This window comes from Podarcis tiliguerta (assembly GCF_965153285.1).
Source record: "Podarcis tiliguerta genome assembly, chromosome: 17".
Classification (NCBI taxonomy): domain Eukaryota; kingdom Metazoa; phylum Chordata; class Lepidosauria; order Squamata; family Lacertidae; genus Podarcis; species Podarcis tiliguerta.
The window spans coordinates 29,427,072-29,447,475 of NC_139550.1; the positions used below are offsets into that span (position 1 = coordinate 29,427,072).

Consider the following 20,404-nt stretch of genomic DNA (forward strand, 5'->3'; position numbering starts at 1 on the left):
CGACTCCGCCCCGCGCAGGTTTTGCGGTTGCCATGGGGACGGGAAATAGGGCCTAGAGGGGCCTAGCGAGCCCCGCCCTCGCCTGCTTTAGGGGGCCGAGCCGGCCCTCTGGTAGTAACAGTGCTTTGCCGCCTGGGCCGGTGCGGCTTGTCTTAGCTCGGCCCGGCGAGCGGTAGATCCCGCCGCATCTAGCGGGGCACCGCGGACTCGAGGCCGATGCATCGCTCGCGATTCCCTTGCAGTGTTCACGCCAAGCGCACGCAGGAATGAATTCAGCCGGTGAAGCTCGAGGGGGAAAGTTGAACCTTTGGGCCTGTTGCGCGGCGCTCGAAATAGCCCGTGATTTAAATAAATAATAATAATAAGACTGGCGCAGCCTTACCTGGACCGGTGTGTGTGCAAGCTTTGTTTGTTTGTTGTTTAGTCGTGTCCGACTCTGACCCCCTGGACCAGAGCAGGCCAGGCACTCCTGTCTTCCACTGCCTCCCGCAGTTTGGTCAAACTCATGCTGGCAGCTTCGAGAACACTATCCAACCATCTCGTCCTCTGTCGTCCCCTTCTCCTTGTGCCCTCCATCTTTCCCAACATCAGGGTCTTTTCCAGGGAGTCTTCTCTTCTCATGAGGTGGCCAAAGACTTGGAGCCTCAGCTTCAGGATCTGTCCTTCCACTGAGCACTCAGGGCTGATTTCCTTAAGAATAGAGAGGTTTGGTCTTCTTGCAGTCCATGGGACTCTCAAGAGTCTCCTCCAGCACCATAATTCAAAAGCATCAATTCTTTGGCAATCAGCCTTCTGTATGGTCCGGCTCTCACTTCCATACATCACTACTGAGAAAACCATAGCTTTAACTATACAGATCTTTGTCGGCAAGGTGATGTCTCTGCTTTTTAAGATGCTGTCTAGATTTGTCATTGCTTTTCTCCCAAGAAGCAGGCGTCTTTTAATTTTGTGACTGCTGTCACCATCTGCAGTGATCATGGAGCCCAAGAAAGTAAAATCTCTCACTGCCTCCATTTCTTCCCCTTCTGTTTGCCAGGAGGTGATAGGACCAGTGGGCATGATCTTTGTTTTTTTGATGTTGAGCTTCAGACCATATTTTGCGCTCTCCTCTTTCACCCTCATTAAAAAGTTCTTTAATTCCTCCTCACTTTCTGCCATCAAGGTTGTATCATCTGCATATCTGAGGTTGTTGATATTTCTTCCGGCAATCTTAATTCCGGCTTGGGATTCATCCAGCCCAGCCTTTCGCATGATGAATTCTGCATATAAGTTAAATAAGCAGGGAGACAATATACAGCCTTGTTGTACTCCTTTCCCAATTTTGAACCAATCAGTTGTTCCATATCCAGTTCTAACTGTAGCTTCTTGTCTCACATAGAGATTTCTCAGGAGATAGATGAGGTGATCAGGCACTCCCATTTCTTTAAGAACTTGTCATAGTTTGCTGTAAACTTTGTAGGAGCTTGCTATGTCCATAGTCGCACACCTATTTACTGTTTCTTTCTATTTACAGCATTTCTGTGCTGCTTACCGTATTTTTTGCCCTATAGGACGCACTTTTTCCCCTCCAAAAATGAAGGGGAAATGTGTGTGCGTCCTATGGGGCGAATGCAGGCTTCGCGGACCTCTCCGCAAGCAGCGGGAGCGCTCCCGCTGCTGGCGGAGAGTTGCCTGCATGCTGAAGCCTGCGCGCGCTGAGCTCAGCGCGTCCAGGCTTCGCGGACCTCTCCGCAAGCAGCGGGAGCCAGCACTGGGCTCCCACGGCTTGCAGAGAGCTGCCTGTTTGGGGGCTGGGGTCGGGGGAAGCTCGGGCTTCCCCAACCCCGCGCCTGGGGAGGAAATAATTTTTTTCCTTTATTTCCCCCCAAAAAAACTAGGTGCGCCTTATGGGACGGTGCGTCCTATAGGGCGAAAAATACGGTAATTCTTTGCATTTCTAGATGGTGCACATAAAAATAATCTGTAGAAAATGAGGCATTTTTTAAAAACGCAGCATCAAACCAAACACAACAAACGGGGCCTCTGCATTTTTCACCTGAGGCCCTGTTCCCCACACTGCCTCCACGGGAGATGTAGAGGATAGTGGCACAGAAAGAGACCTTTTCAGTGTTGGCTCCCCATTTATGGAATGCTATCCCCAGGGGGAGGCATGCCTGGTGCAATCACTATCTGGCTTTAGGCACCAGGTAAAAAAACCTTTTTATTTACGCAGGTGTTTGGATCTTAATTTTCTGCTTATCTTTTTGTAGTTGATGGGTGAGATACAGTGCGAGTCACTTTCTCTAATAAATACTTTCCTATTTTGTGTTTGGGATGGCCCCCTGTTTAGGTCAAATCAAATGCACTGCCATCTGTTGGAGGATTATGGTTTGAGTCCCCTCTCCGCGTTTGGCAGGAATGAATGAATTCTGGCTTTTGCTGCAGAGTTCCTAGTAATGAAGTCTTAACTCATTTGGCTTCCCCTTTGCCTCCCTCTTTTCTCCCCCTCCCCCAGAATCACAGCTCTTGTGCCTTCAGGAAAAATTGATCAGGTCAAACTTCCCAATAGCCCAGTCCAATGCATGCTTACTCAGCGAGGTCCTATGTTCACGGAGGCTAACTCTCAGGTAATGTGTATAGGATTGTAGTCTTACTCTTGTTGTGGGAGGGTTCACATTATGCTAAATTTCTGCTTGTTATGTACCCATTTCTGTTCAGTTCTAGCTGCTCAGTGCTGCTGTATTGCTTTAAATTTAATATTAATAGAATTTATATAGCCACCAATTTTATATTTCTGTAGCCTTGTGGGCAGGATGGCATATCTCAACATTTGCAGGCAGTTGTAAAAGGATATTATGAGGCATTTGTTGTTGCATATAAAAACTTGGCAAATAATAGTACAGGGGAAGAGATGGGTTAGGATTCAGATGTATTGACCCCAACCAATGTGTGGGAGGGAAGAAATTGGATACTTGTCAATGGATCAATAGGATCTGCTTCAAGGGGGGGGGTGTCAAATATATCTTCTACTAAAATCAATGACTAAATACATTTTTCCCGCCTGCTGTCGCCCTACTGGATTCAACGAGGCTTTTGTAGGATTGCAGTATTATAAGGTCTTCCTTCATCCTTATGGAAAGGCATGTGGGAGTTATATGTTAATCTAAGATTCTGCAAATTAATAGTCTTTAAGGTTCCATAAGTGACTCTTATTCTTTTTTTGCAACATATAGACTCTATTTCAAGTTGAAGGAGAGGGCAAACTTCATTCTCGTGGTTTGCTTTTGATATGTGTGTTTTCATCTATCTCACAGTGCAATCCTACATACGGGTCTATTCAGAAGTAGGTACTTACAGGTAGGTGCTTATAGTATAACAGATTAAGTTACCGCTCATTCATGCTGTTGACAATTTTTTAAAAAAGCATTTATACAACTTCAGTGCTTCGGTGACTACTGCTTCAAGGGAAGAGGATGGTGAGGAAGCAGGACTTCTTTGGCCCCAAAGCAGCCACCAGCAGGTCCCTAAGTCACCAGCTGTCACTTGATCAATAACCTCTCCCCCACCTCTTTTTGGAACACCTTTTTTGGCCACCACCACAGAGCATGTTTCTGTCCTCAAAATAGCTTCACTGCCACACTGAAGCATCTCTGGTGGTGGACCTGCGTGGAGAGGGAGATGCAGAGAATCCAACAGCTCCTGAAAACCCTTTCCAGGAGCTAAAGATTGCTCTCTCGTAAGCTCTAGATTTTGTTCCAATATTTTAACTTTTGTCCTGTTCTCTTACACAATTAAAGGTACCCCTGCCCGTACGGGCCAGTCTTGCCAGACTCTAGGGTTGTGCGCCCATCTCACTTAAGAGGCCGGGGGCCAGCGCTGTCCGAAGACACTTCCGGGTCACGTGGCCAGCGTGACGAAGCTGCTCTGGCGAGCCAGCACCAGCGCAGCACACGGAAACGCCGTTTACCTTCCCGCTATAAAGCGGTCCCTATTTATCTACTTGCACTTAAGAGTGCTTTCGAACTGCTAGGTGGGCAGGAGCTGGGACCGAACGACGGGAGCTCACCCCGCCGCAGGGATTCGAACCGCCGACCATACGATCGGCAAGCCCTAGGCGCTGAGGTTTTACCCACAGCGCCACCCGCGTCCCCTTACACAATTACCATAGCAAAAAAGGCTGGTCTGTGTACATAAAAATGTCTTTATTTACATCCATGATTAAGCATGCTACTCTGCTACATTGAAAGGAATTAATGCTTAGCAAATAAATGTCACAGTTGCCAAGATTCTGGACTTCCTTCTCTGGATCTGCAGTAATGATATACTGAAGAAAAGAAGAATCAATCTTCTTTAAACTACAGATAAGCAAAATCAATTCTTAAATAGTAATACCATAGCAGGCAATTGATCAAATATTGTTAAATACTAAATACATTTACATATCACTTATCCTCATAATGAATTGATCACATATCAACACAGTGCTTGTGGGGTATAATGACCGCATCATAGTTTCCAAGTCCATTCTGTGCCAGTGTGTCTGTCTGCTGAAAACATGTGTGGCAAGATGCTTAACAGGTTCTGTGTGCTGCTGAGTATGAGGCATTATGGTTCATATTTTATCTTTTGTTCCAAATGACGTTAGTGCTTTCTGTAGATGCTGAACATTTCGACAATTTAAGCTGGGTCTAAGGTTTTGAACTCCAAATTGATGAAGTTGCTAAGTGGTTTGGCTAAAGCCTCTCGAGCTCTAAGTGCCGTCTCTGTAAGATGTTCATTTGTCTAGTTGTCCCCAGTAAAAGCAACGATCAATAGGGTCTTGTGGCTTGGAAAGCCTATCTCTGGCTTCTCCCAACAAAGAACAGAGCACAGCCCCAGTGTGCACATGAAGGTAGCCTCAGAATGTCTTCCTCATTTATTCCAACATTTTCTCAGGATGCAGGTGTTCATGACAGCAGAGAAGGGAAAACTGGGACATGGAGTTGAATATTTCAAGACTATTCTTCCTGGAATGTGGCTGAAATGCCATTTCCCCTCCCCATTGCCCACTACCTTAGCATTTCAGAGTCCAAGGATTCGGAAGGCATCTCGCAAGTCATCAACCTCATAAAGTGGCTGTGAAAGAAAGAAGAGAATGGTCAGGTTTGCAGGAGGCACAAGAAGAAGGAGAACAAAAGGTTAGAGGTAAAGCTGATGAGGAATGAAGAAAAGATAAGGGCAGAAAAAAGATGGAGGCTAGTGATCCTGAAAAATCAAGTTAAAGGAAGCAGAGAATGGCAGGTGAGAAAAACAAGGGCAGCAAGGAAGGAGGGGGAAGAGGTACAAGAAAAGGGGTAGAAAACCTCGTTCAGAGGGAAATACTTCTCACCAAAAGGATACGGCGGAGCCTTCTGGTCAGACGCACAGAATTTTCATGAAGCCCTTCCCAAGCTTTGAAGGTCTTCTTGCGGTTCTCTACAAAGGTGTTCCAGCAGTAAAAGTAATCTGACAAAAGAGAGACGTGGTGTTCATCTTCCATTGCTTAACTTCCCCTCCAGATCTTATGCCACCTCCTAAACCCATCCCTAATGGGATGCGGGTGGCACTGTGGTCTAAACCACAGAGCCTAGGACTTGCCAATCAGAAGGTTGGTTTGAATCCCCGCAACGGGGTAAGCTCCCGTTGCTCGGTCCCTGCTCCTGCCAACCTAGCAGTTCGAAAGCATGTCAAAGTGCAAGTAGATAAATAGGTACCGCTTCGGCAGGAAGGTAAACGGCGTTTCTGTGCGCTGCTCTGGTTGCGCCAGAAGCGGCTTAGTCATGCTGGCCACATGACCCGGAAGCTGTACGCCGGCTCCCTCGGCCAGTAAAGTGAGATGAGCACCGCAACCCTAGAGTCGTCTGCGACTGGACCTAACAGCCAGGGGTCCGTTTACCTTAACCTAAACCCATCCCTCCACCCTGTTTCACCTTTGAAGGTCATGATGGCAATCTGAGCTCCTGCCCGGTGGAGGCGACGCAGCCCCTCAGGTTCGGCATTCCGTTCCTCACAGAAGTACAGGCGGGCAGCAAAGATGCGCAGGGTTAGGTTAGGGTAGGCATACAAGAAGTCGGCCACATGCCGGGCGCAGTCATAGCACGGACTCCATGAGGTGAACCAAGTGATCCGATAGCAGTGCCTTGGGTCCAGGTCCCAGGTGGCGATGTAACGCAGGAAGAGAACTTCAACGTGGCAACCCGACTGAAGTAGCAACACAGAAGGATTGGGGGTGAGGCAGGATCAAGATAATACCAATAAACAATGAATGGTCAAACAAAGCATTTGTGCTGAGGCACAAGAAGTGAAGGTGTGAGAGAACATAAGACATTACTGAAGGTTCCTGTTTCCAGGACTGAGTTGGTTAGTCTTGGACTAGTTCGTACAATTAGCAGAAACAAACAATTTCCCTCAAGGATACCATTTTGCCTGTGTATTTGAATGATACCTTCCAGAAACCCTGCCCAGAAACTTAAAAGTACACAAGTAAAAAGCACATCAAAGAGAAGATTAGATGAGCTTTATGCATATAGAGGTACCTCGGTTTTCGAGCGTGATGCATTCTGGAGGACTGTTTTGAGTTCTGAAACATTCAAAAACCGAGGCACAGTCAGTCACAAAAGCAAATTGGTTGCAAGGGAGCTCCTGAGATTATCTGAACACAGATTGATTGCATGCAGAAGCCACGTGGCATGTTCGACTTCCGAGGCGTGTTTGAAAACCGAAGCATTTACTTCCGGGTTTACAGCATTCGAAAACCGAAATGTTCATCAACAGACGTTCGAAAACCAAGGTACCACTGTATAATAATAATAATAATAATAATAATTTATACCCCACCCATCTGGCTGGGTTTCTGCCACTCTGTGCGGCTCCCAACATCATCATCATCATCATAAAGTGATAAAATATCAAGCATTAAAACTTCCCTAAACAGGGCTGCCTTGTCAGATGTTCTGTGTGTGTGTAAAATGAACACATGGGGAGCCAGTGGGGATCAGTATGCAAGCTTCACCCTGATGGTACTCCAGCCTCAAGTCTTTATTTTACATGCAGGCACTTCTAAAGGACCCAGATTACAATGTGAAGGGAGGGTGGTTGTGGGGAGCATGCAAGCAAGCCGCTCTCCAGATCTGTCTCAAAGTGCATAAGTAAAGTTTTGCCATTTGGTTCTGCTATTTGTATTATCTGGCCATTAGAAGGTATAGGGATAATTGGAGGGGAAATGGAAGAATGGGTAGTGGAGGTGCTTGCTCTTAGGCGGGGGCAAATCCATACGTTGGTTCAAATAGAATGCTGTATGGATTTCTGAGGGGCTTAGCTATAGATCTTGTATTCCACTAGTGGTGCCGTTGCTGTTTCCGTGTCATCAGTTCCTATGTCACTCTAGTCATGTTGGAACTGAGATGCCACAACATGGTTATTGCTAATTCCACAATCACTCCTCTTGAAGGCTGGGCAACATTGGCATAGGAAGAAATCATATTGTCAGGCTATCCAATGTGATCTCTCCAAATCCAGCCGTACTGAACCAGTGTGGGAATATGCAGAAATGGCAATTGCACCGCTAGGAGAAATGATTCTAATCTGGGAGTGAAATGGATTGCTAAAATTATGGATAAGATGCTGAGCATTCCATTGCTCATTGGTGCAGAAGGATGTATTTATGGATATGAGCTTCACTCGTGTTTTGTACCTTATTGCGCAGATATCCAAAGTCCAGGGAGCAGGATGTTGCACTGTTCCGCCGTTTGACCACATAGCAAAGGTACGTTTCGTGACGGCCTTTGGCCCAGCGCAAGTTCTTGAAGTTGTAGAGGAATTTCTTTTGTTTCAGAAGGACACTGCGGAGGGAAACAGACTTTGAATTTGAATGTATTCAAGTACGAATGGGGACAGCTGTGATCTGAACAGAGAGCAACTTTAGTGGAGTCAATTGATTAAGGAAAAAAATATATAGAAATGAGAATTCTTGGATGCCAGGATTCAAGTTTGGGCCAAGTTCTCTTTGGTGAGAGAACCCCAAGCAGAGATTTAAAGTCACAAAATTTGAAGCAATGTAAAGCGTGGTAATATAGGCTGTAAAACCTTAATGTGTGCCCTTTAAAAAGTTCCTTCCAAGGTTTCCCAGTTCTCCCAGCATAGGAAAAAGGCCACACATTTGTTAAGTTACCAGTGGTTTACATACAAACTCTTCAAAGGTCAGGTTCATGTGCTTTGGAAAAGTTGCACAGGCACTTTTTACAAAGCGGTAAGAATTCCTAGACTATTAGTATAGGAACTCAAGAGTGGCTTGTGAAACCCATGCTGAAACCTCTTTGCATGCTGAGCTTCTCAGGTAGACTAAGGGTGAAAGGCTATTATCACTGTCATTCCCCACTAAGTTTAAGAATAGGAATACATAAAATACCATGATGTCTGCCACGGGCTTCTTTTTATACTGTATAATGTCTCTAAAGCAGGGTGGGAGCAAGTGTGCAAAGTAGAGAGCAGGAGTGTGAAGAACTGTGTTCACCAAAGCGAAACATTCACACCCCCAAAGGCAATGCAAAACAGAAGCGAATGGGTTAAAAATAATCCCAGCGCACCATCACCTCCTTTCTCTGCACTCTCAGTATGGGCTCAGCCAGCTACTTTAGTTTCCATGCATGGATGATCTGAGGGTGGACTGAAACACAGGCTTTATAAGTTTGAGCGCTCATACAAGCACAATATAATGACCCGATGCCAACAGAGAGGCTTCACCTTCAAAGCAAACTAGTTTTTACTGTAGCATGGCAAGCAACCTTGGCCATATTGGCAACTTCATAAGCCCATGAAGCAGGAGATTATAGGTGCTTTCAGATGGTTTCAGTTCTATGGGTGAGAGTCAACGTCATACTAAGGAGAATGTTCCAAATACCTCCCCTCTTCCTGCGTCCCCAGGCCTGTGCATTGTTCTGAGGGGTTTCCCAACACTCCAGAGGTATTGGGGGGGGGGGGCAGTTGTGAGCAAAGCCCTGTTGCAGCAGCAGAAGTGTTGGCTTCCACTACTGGAACTGGGTAAGGTAAGGTAAAAGGTAAAGGACTCCTAAACGGTTATGTTCAGTCAAAGGCGACTATGGGGTGTGGCACTCATCTCACTTCGGGCTGAGGGAGCCGGTGCTTGAACGCAGACAGCTTTCTGGGTCATGTGGCCAGCATGACTAAACCGCTTCTGGTGTAACAGGACACCACGACGAGTGCCAGAGTGCACGGAAATGCCGTTTACATTCCCACCGCAGTGGTACCTATTTATCTACTTGCACTGGTGTGTTTTTAAACTGCTAGGTTGGCAGAAGCTGGGACAGAACAACGGGAGCTCACCCCGTCGCGCAGATTCAAACCACCAATCTTCTGATCGGCATGCCCATAAGTTTCAGTGGTTTAGACCACATCGCCACCCCTGTCCACAATGGAAACGGGTAGTTGAATCTGGCCTTATATTCCCAAGATGCTGTTCTGCATATATGGAGCAACATGTTTGGGCCATAGGAAACAGCACCTGTGCCAATTTATATCCATTATTTGCTGCAGTTGTAATTTCCAGCAGATTATAGGCCAGGAGTGGGTAACCTTTATTTTCTGTCATGGACCACATTTTCTTGGGAATAATCTGCCAGGTGCCACAGGCCCATAGTGGATGGGGCTCAAATCAAAAGTTGCAGAGACTTTGAAATATTCCAGGATTGCATCCCTCCCCCCCCCCCTTTGCTCTGTCCATTTCAGCTTCTCCTGTCCATTTCTCCCCAGCCATTTACACAGCTTAGAACCATTCACTTGCAGAAGGCTCCTCTTTGCATCCCTCCATCCATCTCAGCTCTGTCCATTTCCAGGGCTCATCCAGACTTCCATTGGTGCCATCACTTTCCTTCTTGAGCCTCTGCTCCAGGCTAAAGCAACTAGAGTGCTCTGACATAACAGCTAATGTGCCATTAGGAGACCTCTACGTACAGTGGTACCTTGGGTTACATACGCTTCAGGTTACATACACTTCAGGTTACAGACTCTGTTAACCCAGAAATAGTGCTTCAGGTTAAGCACTTTGCTTCAGGATGAGAACAGAAATCGTGCTCTGCCGGTGCGGCAGCAGCGGGAAGCCCCATTAGCTAAAGTGGTGCTTCAGGTTAAGAACAGTTTCAGGTTAAGAACAGACCTCCGGAACGATTTGAATACTTAACCCGAGGTACCACTGTACTTTAATTCTGGCCTTGCCTTCTTCCAAACAACCTTCATTAGATTCAGGCACATCAAGCTCGCTACATCAAGTGTGATTGAATCATCTAGTCACTTCTGATGCAAAGAAGAAAATATCTACCCTAAGAAGGGGCTTCCTGTTGTGTTTCTGTATGAGTCACTGTTCTGGGCTTGTTTCTTTGCACCAGAAGGCATGGGCAGAACATTTGCCCATGCAGAAATGCAGGGGGATGGATTCCTTTGAAGGACTGAGGTTCTGAGAAATTCTTACTTGTAAACACTGTAAGGGTGCATAATAATGTGCAACATTTGAATAGTGGGCCCCATTGTCAAAGCACACACCTCCCCCCCCCCAACATACAATTTTCTCTTCAAGATGGAATTTCTGTGTATTTGCAACAGAGATTGGCTGTGCATAGCGCTGATAAGCTGCAATTTGTATGATCAAATGAACCAACCTTCATTCCCCTTCTCTAGGCAGATTTCCAACATTTTAAAGTACTGGCAAATGTACATTTAATTGAATAAATGTGCGTAAAGTACTTTACAAATAAAAATGGCTGAGAGTCCCCCTGTAGGGTGGGGGGAGAGGTGGAAAGCTGATAGCTGAACATGTGGCAAACGCATTGTGCACACCAGAGAGGAAAAGCAGACGCCCACTTAAGAATAAGAAAAATTGCTGAGTGCAGTTTCTTTTTTAAATACGTGCACACCCATTACGTTTGTCGAACCATTATGTATGTGCACATCCTAAAAACAATTTGGATCTCTCAGTCTGGTAGTATGCAGAAGAACTTGGACTGCTTCCAAGTCCTAGTGTCCCGCTGAAAAACATCTGGTCCCAGAACAAGAAATAGCTATATGTGAAAAGCCAATCCTGGTGTAGCAGTTCAAAAGCGGATTGCATGTTAAAATGGGACTGGCTTTGGGAGGCAAGAGTTCATTGCAGCTATAATCCTGTCTTATCAGCACCAGCCTTTTTTGCATCATGGCAGCCCTGTGAAGTACCGTATTTTTCGCTCCATAAGATATACTTTTCCCCTCCTAAGAAGTAAGGGGAAATGTGTGCGCGTCTTATGGAGCGAATGCAGGCGGGAGGCTCTGCTCAGCGCTCCCTTTAAAGAGCGTGTGGAGCATGTGTGCAGCTCTTCAGGGCTTTTCCCCGAGGAGGGAGAAGGGCAGCCCATCAGTCCCTTCCCCCACCTCTTGGAAAATCCCCCAAGAGCCGTGCTCCCTTTAAAGAGCCGCGCGGAGCGTGTGTTCGTCTCTTGGGGGCTTTTCCCCGAGGAGGGAGAAAGGCAACCCGTCAGTGACAGCTTGCCCTTCTCCCTCCCCCGGGAAAAGCCTGCAAGCACTGCACACACGCTCCACGCGGCTCGTGAAAGGGAGAGCTGAGCAGAGCCTGGGATGCATACAGGCTCTGCTCAGCACTCCCTTTAAAGAATATTTTTTTTTCTTGCATTCCCCCTCTAAAGACTAAGTGCGTTTTATGGTCAGGTGCGTCTTATGGAGCGAAAAATACGGTAGGTTAGGATGAAGAAATAATAAACGGCCCAAGTGCACCCTGTGAGTCTCATTGCCAAGAAAAGATTTGAACATGGCCTTCAATTCCCAAGCAATGCTCTTGCCACAGTGCCCCACTAGCTCAATAGAAGTAGATTGCAACCAGGGACATGTGGCAGCCAAGGTTAATAGCGCTTTCACACCCGTCTGAATCCAAGGGGCGAGACTTAAGCACATGCGTATTAGTCACTTACTCTAATAAATGGGGACTTGAAAGGGCTTATATTTGGCTGTCATGTGCCCCAAAGTTTCCACTCTTCTGGAAATGGGAGTTCACAAACTCCCAAGAGGGGTAGGGAAAGGCATGTCATGAGACATTTTTGTCCAGCTGAATCTCATAAAGTCTTCTAATTCTTTAATGAGTTATTAGCTTTCCCATTTGTCCAGATTAACCCAGGGAAATGTTCAACCCTTTGCTGGGGTAATACCGAGGTAAGAGAGAGAGGGAGCTGAGAAACTAGAGGCAGATCGCAGAGTGAGGTGAAAACTCAAATAGTATCTCACGCTATTTTCAGCAGCAGATGGCACAAAATGAGAGACTTTTTGTGGTTGCAGCGGACATACTCCTAAAGTAGCTATTTCATTTGCACCTGATTTAAAGAAATGAAACAGAGGAGGAGGAGGTACTCAGTACAAGTTAATATAAGTTATGCTACAATACAACTCGATACACATTATGATCCTCCGTGACGAAGGAGGAGTATTTTATGAATAATAGAAATATTACATATTCTGAAATTCTGAATTGTGCATCTAAGGACAAGTGCACACTCACAAGAAGGACTGGAAGACCTATAATTTAAGACCTATCAGGTCTTGGTTTTGAATTCGTTTGAAAAATCATTTTTCTTTTTAAATGATACATTATGTTTTTAATTTTTATCAGCTGAAAAGGAGCTCCATTGTGAGCCAAATCTGAAACAAAGATATTATGATAAATAGACACATAGATATGAGTCATTCACATCTGGAAACTGCAATTAGATGCATTCATCTATAGAAAGCTGCTTTCTTGCTAATCCCAAAATAAAAGATGCATTTGTTAATTATAATGCTTTCTCTTTGCTAATGTGAATGAGTGCAGATTCAGAAAATTTGCAATTAGATCCATTCATCTATAGGCTAGACAGGTGTTCTGTTAGCACCCATACATGCAAAGTATTGGAAATCTTTATTGGAGCAACACTTTTTGATGCAGGGAAACATAAGCTTTTGAGTTACACAGAAATCTCATCCCACTTGTCTAATTATTTTAATTGCCCAAAAAGGCATTGTAACCAAAATCTAAGTATGTGAAACTGTATATAATTGTTCTCTGCTAAACTCATTGCCCTCCCCTCTGTTGTACCCATCATTGTTGATTGTAAGCTTCTTGGGGCAGGGGTCTGTTTCTTTTGATTCTGTTATTGTATACTACAGACATGAAAGTCAAGAAGAAGAAATAATAATGATATCCCTTATTTTCAAGAGTGTATGGAACAAACTGAATTAAAGGGGGGAAATTGTCTTAGCAAACCATGTGCAAAAAGAGAGAGAGAAAGAACAGAAAAATTACTGGGGACATGGGTAGAAAACAATAATGATAAAACGTGTGTGAGCAAGAGAGAGAGAGAAAGAATCAACAGCATCAGAATATTGGTTACTGAGAGATATGGGAAGAAGCCATCTGGAGAGCTGAGTCAGATGGGGAAAAGAGAATAAAACACAGAGCAAGTTCATACTCAATGAATTCAGTGATGTAGCAATTATGCACTGGGGCAAAAGCTGCCCCTTTACCTGTCCATGACTGCGCTGGGGCTGATGTGGGAAGTCGCTTTGAGTCACCAAGCTGCTACGCCGTGCGTCTGAATAGCCTTATGACTGAGGTACAGAAATGAGAAGTGTCGTTGGGTGGGTGTTCCCAACCCCCTCAACTCCCCTTAGGAGTCATTTTGTCTAGGGTGGAGTTACACAGTTCGCTGGAGTTGTGGGCCCCCATTCTAAAAAAGATGCTTGGTTCTGATTGGCTCCAGTTTCTTCAGCCTCCTCCCTCCTTAGAAATATATCTGTCAATTATCACATTAAAATGTAGGTAGGTAAGAAAAATAGTTACTGGTTCCAGCAAAAAAAAAGAAATTGGTGCGCCTAGGTTTTGCTTTCAGTTGCCCCACGGCTCAGCTGGTTTTCTTTTCCTTTTTTGTGCTTTAAATTTCCTTGCAGACCCCCCTCCAAAAAAATACATTATGAAAACCTGCATTCCCACACATACACTGCAACCAATAACAGTATACATCTGTAAAGCACGTAACGGATGCTTTAGTTGTGATTCCTGAATTGCAGGGGGCTGGACTCGATGACCCCTGGGGTCCCTTCCAAGTCTACAATTGTTTGATTCCATGTTCCTATTAAGTGAGCCACAAATTGGTATTACCTCTTGGAACTGGCCTTTGGTTTTCTGGAGAACGTGCAAAGGAAACAAGGCACCACCATTCTCCCTCACCTTTGTTCTTCGTGCCTCTTGCCTCCTGCCAGTCTCAAATTGTGAGTCAATTTTTCCATAATGCTCTCTTGTGCCCAAGCGCTCAAGTTCCTCCGTTGGTTTTCTAGCAAAGGGGCTATACTGTGGTACCTCAGGTTACAGACGCTTCAGGTTACAGACTCCGCTAACCCATAAATAGTACCTGGGGTTAAGAACTTTGCTTCAGGATGAGAACAGAAATCACGCGGTGGCAGCGGGAGGCCCCATTAGCTCAAGTGGTACCTCGGGTTAAGAACAGTTTCAGGTTAAGAACAGACCTCCAGAACGAATTAAGTGCTTAACCCAAGGTACCACTGTACTTCAATGAATGCTATGCAGGCTGGACTTAAGGGGTCCAGGGGTCCTTTACCTTTTTCTCTTTCTCTCCTTGTGACTCCACCCCTTGCTGCTCAGCTGCCTAAGGAACAGCCAGTGGTGTAGCATGGGTTGCCAGTGCCTGAGGGCAGGGCAAATGTTGTGGACTGGGCAGCTGTCAGTCCCTTCACCAGCCAGCATCAAATCAAGGGAGTCTCTTCTTGCAAATTAGCCCCAACCTGGGAGCAGAGAAAAGGTATAGAAAAGCGATGCCAGGAGCGCCGCTGTGTCGCTGTGCCCTCCTGGCCTTGCAGTGAGGCACTCTGTGCAACGCACATTGCTCTGGCAGTGCTTTCCCGCCTTCCTCTTCCTCTTTCCCTCCTCAGTGGGCAGCGGCACCCTCGCACTCCCTCTCGGCCAGCCGGGGCGGGGGGATGTGGCGCACGCAGGCATCCTTTTGCCGGCCATGAGGAGAAGGAGGAAGCGCCCCTGCTCCAAAGGCCCGGGCCTCGTTGCACCTCATCAGGATTTTATGCCCCTCTGCCGCACCCATTCTACGGCACTGGGAACAGCTGGGATTGGTGCAAAGGAGTCTGGACTGCAGCAGGGAAAAGCTGATCTTTAACTGGAGCCCTACCTCTTCTTAAAGCTGGACCATAAAGAATGCTGATTGCCGAAGAATTGATGCTTTTGAATTATGGTGCTGGAGGAGACTCTTGAGAGTCCCATGGACTGCAAGAAGATCAAACCTATCCATTCTGAAGGAAATCAGCCCTGGGTGCTCACTGGAAGGACAGATCCTGAAGCTGAGGCTCCAGTACTTTGGCCACCTCATGAGAAGAGAAGACTCCCTGGAAAAGACTCTGATGTTGGGAAACATAGAGGGCACAAGGAGAAGGGGATGACAGATGACGAGATGGCTGGACAGTGTTCTTGAAGCTACTAGCATGAGCTTGACCAAACTGCGGGAGGCAGTGGAAGACAGGAGTGCCTGGTGTGCTCTGGTCCATGGGGTCACGAAGAGTCGGACATGACTAAATGACTAAGCAACAACACCTCTTCTTCCCAAAGCTCAACTGATCAGTGGGGAGGGTACCTGGTGGTCAGGACAACTGTAGGATGAGGCAGCTGGCCAGCAGCAGCTGGGATGGTGGCAGGGGTAAGGGAGGGGGCTCAGATGGCACACTTCTGAACTGGAGATAGAAAGCAAGGCCATGATCCATGGAGACTATGCATACTGAGCAGAGGCTTGAGTAGTGCCCTGAGAATATACAAAACACAGTCAGGATAAGCACATTTCCCAGGCCTGCTGGAGATGATATTGGCCTGGCGTTGTGCACAAATGCAAACAGATTATGTGCACAGTCTCCACAAAGCCTGGCGAATGTGCACAGCAGCCAGTTATTCTGCACATTAACTGTGCATTACTGTATAATCTTCACAACAAAAACATATGGTCTGGAGTGCTCAAAGAACTTCATACACATGAAATAAGTGCCCTCATAACAGTCCTATCCTATAGGTAAGTGTAATGAAATGTCACATTGCAGAAGGGATAGTGGCTTGCTCAAAGTTGCCTGGCAGATTCCTGCAGAAGGACTTCTTGGTTGTCGCCTCAGCCTCCTAGCTACTGTGGCACCCTAACTCACATGCCTGCCATGGATGCTTTTGTTTAGATTCCTGCATTGCAGGGGGTTGGACTAGATGATCCTTGGGATCCCTTCCAACTCTAGTGTTATATGATTCTATGTGACATCTAGCAACTCTGAGCCAACAGCCTCTTCTGGAACTGTGGAGAAAGACAAAAAAAATGTTGTTGTTGTTTAGTCGTTTAGTTGTGTCCGACTCTTCGTGACCCCATGGACCAGAGCACGCCAGGCACTCCTGTCTTCCACTGCCTCCCGCAGTTTGGTCAAACTCATGCTGGTAGCTTCGAGAACACTGTCCAACCATCTCGTCCTCTACCGTCCCCTTCTCCTTGTGCCCTCCATCTTTCCCAACATCAGGGTCTTTTCCAGTGAGTCTTCTCTTCTCATGAGGTGGCCAAAGTATTGGAGCCTCAGCTTCAGGATCTGCCCCTCCAGTGAGCACTCAGGGCTGATTTCCTTAAGAATGGATAGGTTTGATCTTCTTGCAGTCCATGGGACTCTCAAGAGTCTCCTCCCGCACCATAATTCAAAAGCATCAATTCTTCGGCGATCAGCCTTCTTTATGGCCCAGCTCTCACTTCCATACATCACTACTGGGGAAACCATAGCTTTAACTATAAGGACCTTTGCATCAATTTATTTGTTTTTTCAAAAGCACACACGATGTGACATCAGATTAGTTTGTACGTCATACTTGCTAACAAAGCACACTGGCTCTCCTAACCCCTTCACCACGGCTGTTTGGTCCTAGATACTGAAGCTTTTACGATGATGTTTCTCAAGAATATCATCCCTAATACACATCTCAAAAATGATACTGGAGAACTGGAGAAGATCCAGAAAATGGCAAGCAAAATGATCTTGAGCCCATTGATTGACTTTGCCACTGATTGACACACGTTTGGATGTGATAGCTGCAACATCAAGGGACAACTTAAATGTATGAATACCTCATGTATAACTTCTTTATGTTTCTTCAGATGCAGGGCTTGACAATTAAGCGTGTTCACACAAACACATGGTTGCTAATCAAATGTAGAGAAATCAAGTGATATACATGCATGTGTGAACCAGGGCTGCATTAGGAAAGCTTGCATTTGATGGGCATTGCCTTTAAAAATCCCTTGACCCATCCATTCTCACTGAAGATTCAGTCAGCAGTAACCTGGCCAAAAATCAATCACAGAACAGAAATACATTTCAGCCAAAGCACTTGGAGGGGCAGATTGTCTGTTTAATCAACAGGAAGTGGTGTGATCTGCTTGTAAGATATAAATAACTGTTTATTTTCCACTCACCTACTTGCTCAGAAATCACAATTTGAATTACGCGCCGACAGCTTCAGTTGGTTTAAATTAAAAAAAATCTTTAGCCACTTCCTTTTCCCCTAAAGTGAAAACCTCACTGCTGAACTTTCTCCGCTTGCTAAATGTAAAGCTGAAACTGTAGTAGCAACCTCTGCTTTGCCGGCTAATTATCACTTTGTGTACTCTAGTCTAAATCTATACTTTCCCCCTTTTTCTTTTTCAAAGTTATAGTCCCACTGTTTTGGCTCCAAAGCAAATCCTGCAACTTCCAAGAAAAGGAAGGAGAAAGTATATAATGTCCCAAATTAAAACAATGACATGGCAAAACCACCAGCAGAATAAAAACAAGCAAGCCAGCTAGTCCAAAAGTATTTAGAAAAAAATACATTAAAATCAGTTAAAACAATTTGCAATCAAAAGGATGGGGTGGGCAATGTGCTCTCTGCAACAGGCAGAGATACAAAATATACATTAGTATGACTATGTATAAAATTTGGTGCAAAGCCCTTTACAAAAGCAGGGGTCTTATTTCCTCCACATTTCCTTTGTGTTCTTTAAAGCGACATCCATACATTTCTGTGCAGGAGCCACTTGAACGCTAGATGTATTTTGTGTTTGGTAGTTCAATCCACACATAGTTCAATCCCCACTTTCCTTTCATTACCTGCTTCAGAATCCTCCTGTTGTAGTCATGGTACATCTCAGTCTGTTCCCACCACTCAATTTAGCCTGTTTACAACACTTGCAAACAGGGACCGTTTTTCATACCAAGGGCCATTACCCAAGGCCAGAGCTGGCCCAAAACATTTTGCTGCCTGAAGCAAAGGACAAGATGAGACCCCTCCCAGTTTCGCGTACCAGAAACTGCTGAATCCTTCTTCAACACTGGTGATTCAGCAGCATCCTCCATAACACCAGAAGGCTGCATGCAAGCTTTTGTAAGGGAGAGCATCTGATACACACAGCTCTGTCCGCCAACATTTCCAGCAACCCTTCAGCATTTGCCACCTGAGGCAGCTCCCTCACTTTGCCAAGTAGTAGGGTCAGCGCTGCCCAAGGCTTACCGCCATCATTACTACTGTGCATTGAGCAGGGTAAGCCCTGCCTGGTTTAAAGTGACCCATGAGTTGTTGAGCTGCGAAATGAGCTCCTTTCCTGTTCTGATCAACAAGGAATAGCTCAGTAGGGAGAAAGAGGGTGGGAAAGAGAGTGCGTAGGTGCACTGTGTTCCTAAGAATGGGGCAAGATTCCCATTCTTGGATACTTCTCTTGTAATATGAAATTACTGACTGGCATGCATGAAAGGGTTAACCTGAGCCCTGAGCTCAAGTTGCCATTGGTGAGACTTAGCGGACTCCCAGTAGCTTTTGCTTTCTCCCTCCCTCTCCTGCTTCTTGGAAGAAGCTGCAGGTGAATAACGGCTTGCTCAGTCTCTGAGAATGCATCCATGACTAACAAATATTTTCCTGTTGATTTGTTTGTGGGGGAAATTAGGGGGGATAGAAAAAAATGTAGGGGGGCTGCCCCGCCTCCCTAGTCACTTCCTTTCCTCTCAGCCCTCCCAAGCACAGAGATTTGTGTTTTCAAATTGTGGTGTTTATTAGTCACTATAAGCGTGTTGGGCCATTTGATGAGGTTCACCCACTGAGGCTGGCCGAGCGGGAGTAGCCGAAGGTCACACGTTCTTGCTGCACAGGTGGTGAGGAGGATGTGGTTTGGGCAGGATGCTGTCTGCAGCAGCAATAGTCCTGTTCATCATCACCAGCAGATGGCTAAAACCATGTGCTCACCCAGATGCAGATTGCTGCATCACTATTTGGTGTAAGAGAAATGCAAGGGAAACAATCAAGATTCCATGAAGAATCATTCACTTGCAAGCAGAGCAGTGTGATTTTTAGATTCCCATGTAGGGGGGCATAGATCAGAGGTACACATTGTTGCATAACAAAGGTCCCTGGTCCTAAGTCCTATCACTGACAATTACAAATGAAGGATCTCAAGCAGCAGGAATAACTCTTTAGTGTAGACTGGCCCTAAATCTGACTTAGTGTAAAGCAGTTCTGTATGGATCTCATACATCTCCTCCTTTGGAATTTAACACTATAGAACTCTTCTACAGTTCTCAATTATTTAGGTGAGGCTTGTGCAGGAGAACAACTCAGTGGATTATTGTACCCTAGGATGGATCAGATCTGCTATCTTGTGGCACACAATCAGGGCAGAAACCCCTTAAGATGGTAGGCTTACTTTGCTGCATAAACCTTGTGCAAGACAAAAAATGCTGGTTTCAGAACACAGAGAGTGTGGCAGGGGTGGTGTTGGTCCACAATCTTGATCCAAGCCACTGAGATTTTGGGTGCAATTAGCAACACTCTCCTCTAGCTGCGGCCATTAAGAGCAGATTAGAACACTCTGGAGGCAAGAAAAAACACTCCAATCTGCTAAATACTTTGCAAGTGCTTGTCACAACCAAAGGACAAGAACTGGGAGGAACAGAGTAATTTGTCAGGGATAGGTCCCAGCAATCCATAACAGAGCTACAGGAAGTCAGTTTATCTTATAATGACAAATACCTATTTAAGGTTCATTTATTCTGTTTATTCTAAATAATGTGTACCCCACATTTATACTTTAAAGGCCCCTTGAGGTGGATAAAGTATATACTAATACAAAGTGTGAACAAGTCACTGGGAAGAAAGGGTGACATACAGCCATTGGGGAGGAAGACTTGTGTCTAGGCTGTGGCTCCACATTGTGGTTGCCACGTTGGCTGACGTGTGCGACTGCATTATTGTTTCTGGTAAGAAAGTAGAGTTGTTTAGCAGATCCAGCTGATATATATATATATATATATACACACACAC

General features: G+C 45.7%; 2 protein-coding genes and 1 long non-coding RNA gene across 6 annotated transcripts in view; 1 reads left to right on the plus strand and 2 right to left on the minus strand.

Moving 5' to 3' along the window:
• Positions 1 to 490, minus strand: part of PHC1 (polyhomeotic homolog 1) — a 30,639-nt gene extending 30,149 nt beyond the window's left edge. The window contains exon 1 of one of the 2 annotated variants that reach the window (XM_083419617.1): positions 383 to 490. The gene's annotated coding sequence lies outside the window, so the exon portion shown is untranslated. The remainder of the gene's footprint in view (positions 1 to 382) is intronic. The other variant, XM_083419610.1, reaches the window with a different exon arrangement.
• LOC310667921 lies at positions 27 to 20,385 on the plus strand. Of its 3 annotated transcripts, XR_014506417.1 has the most exons (6): positions 27 to 390; positions 2,495 to 2,606; positions 4,257 to 5,156; positions 7,703 to 7,762; positions 16,985 to 17,173; positions 17,766 to 20,385. It is a non-coding gene; the product is annotated as an uncharacterized lncRNA (long non-coding RNA). The 3 variants fall into 3 exon arrangements; XR_014506416.1 differs by lacking the exon at positions 16,985 to 17,173 and having other exon boundaries at positions 4,257 to 5,163; XR_014506418.1 differs by lacking the exon at positions 16,985 to 17,173.
• On the minus strand, positions 5,041 to 14,943 carry AICDA (activation induced cytidine deaminase; the record flags this gene model as incomplete). Its single annotated transcript, XM_083420830.1, has 5 exons — positions 13,549 to 14,943; positions 7,691 to 7,838; positions 5,928 to 6,198; positions 5,348 to 5,463; positions 5,041 to 5,094 (listed from the first exon to the last, which is right to left on the minus strand). The coding sequence occupies exons 1-5, from the start codon at positions 13,554 to 13,556 to the stop codon at positions 5,041 to 5,043; spliced, it is 597 nt and encodes a 198-aa protein (XP_083276956.1). The 5' UTR covers positions 13,557 to 14,943.
• Positions 20,386 to 20,404: the final 19 nt, after the last annotated feature.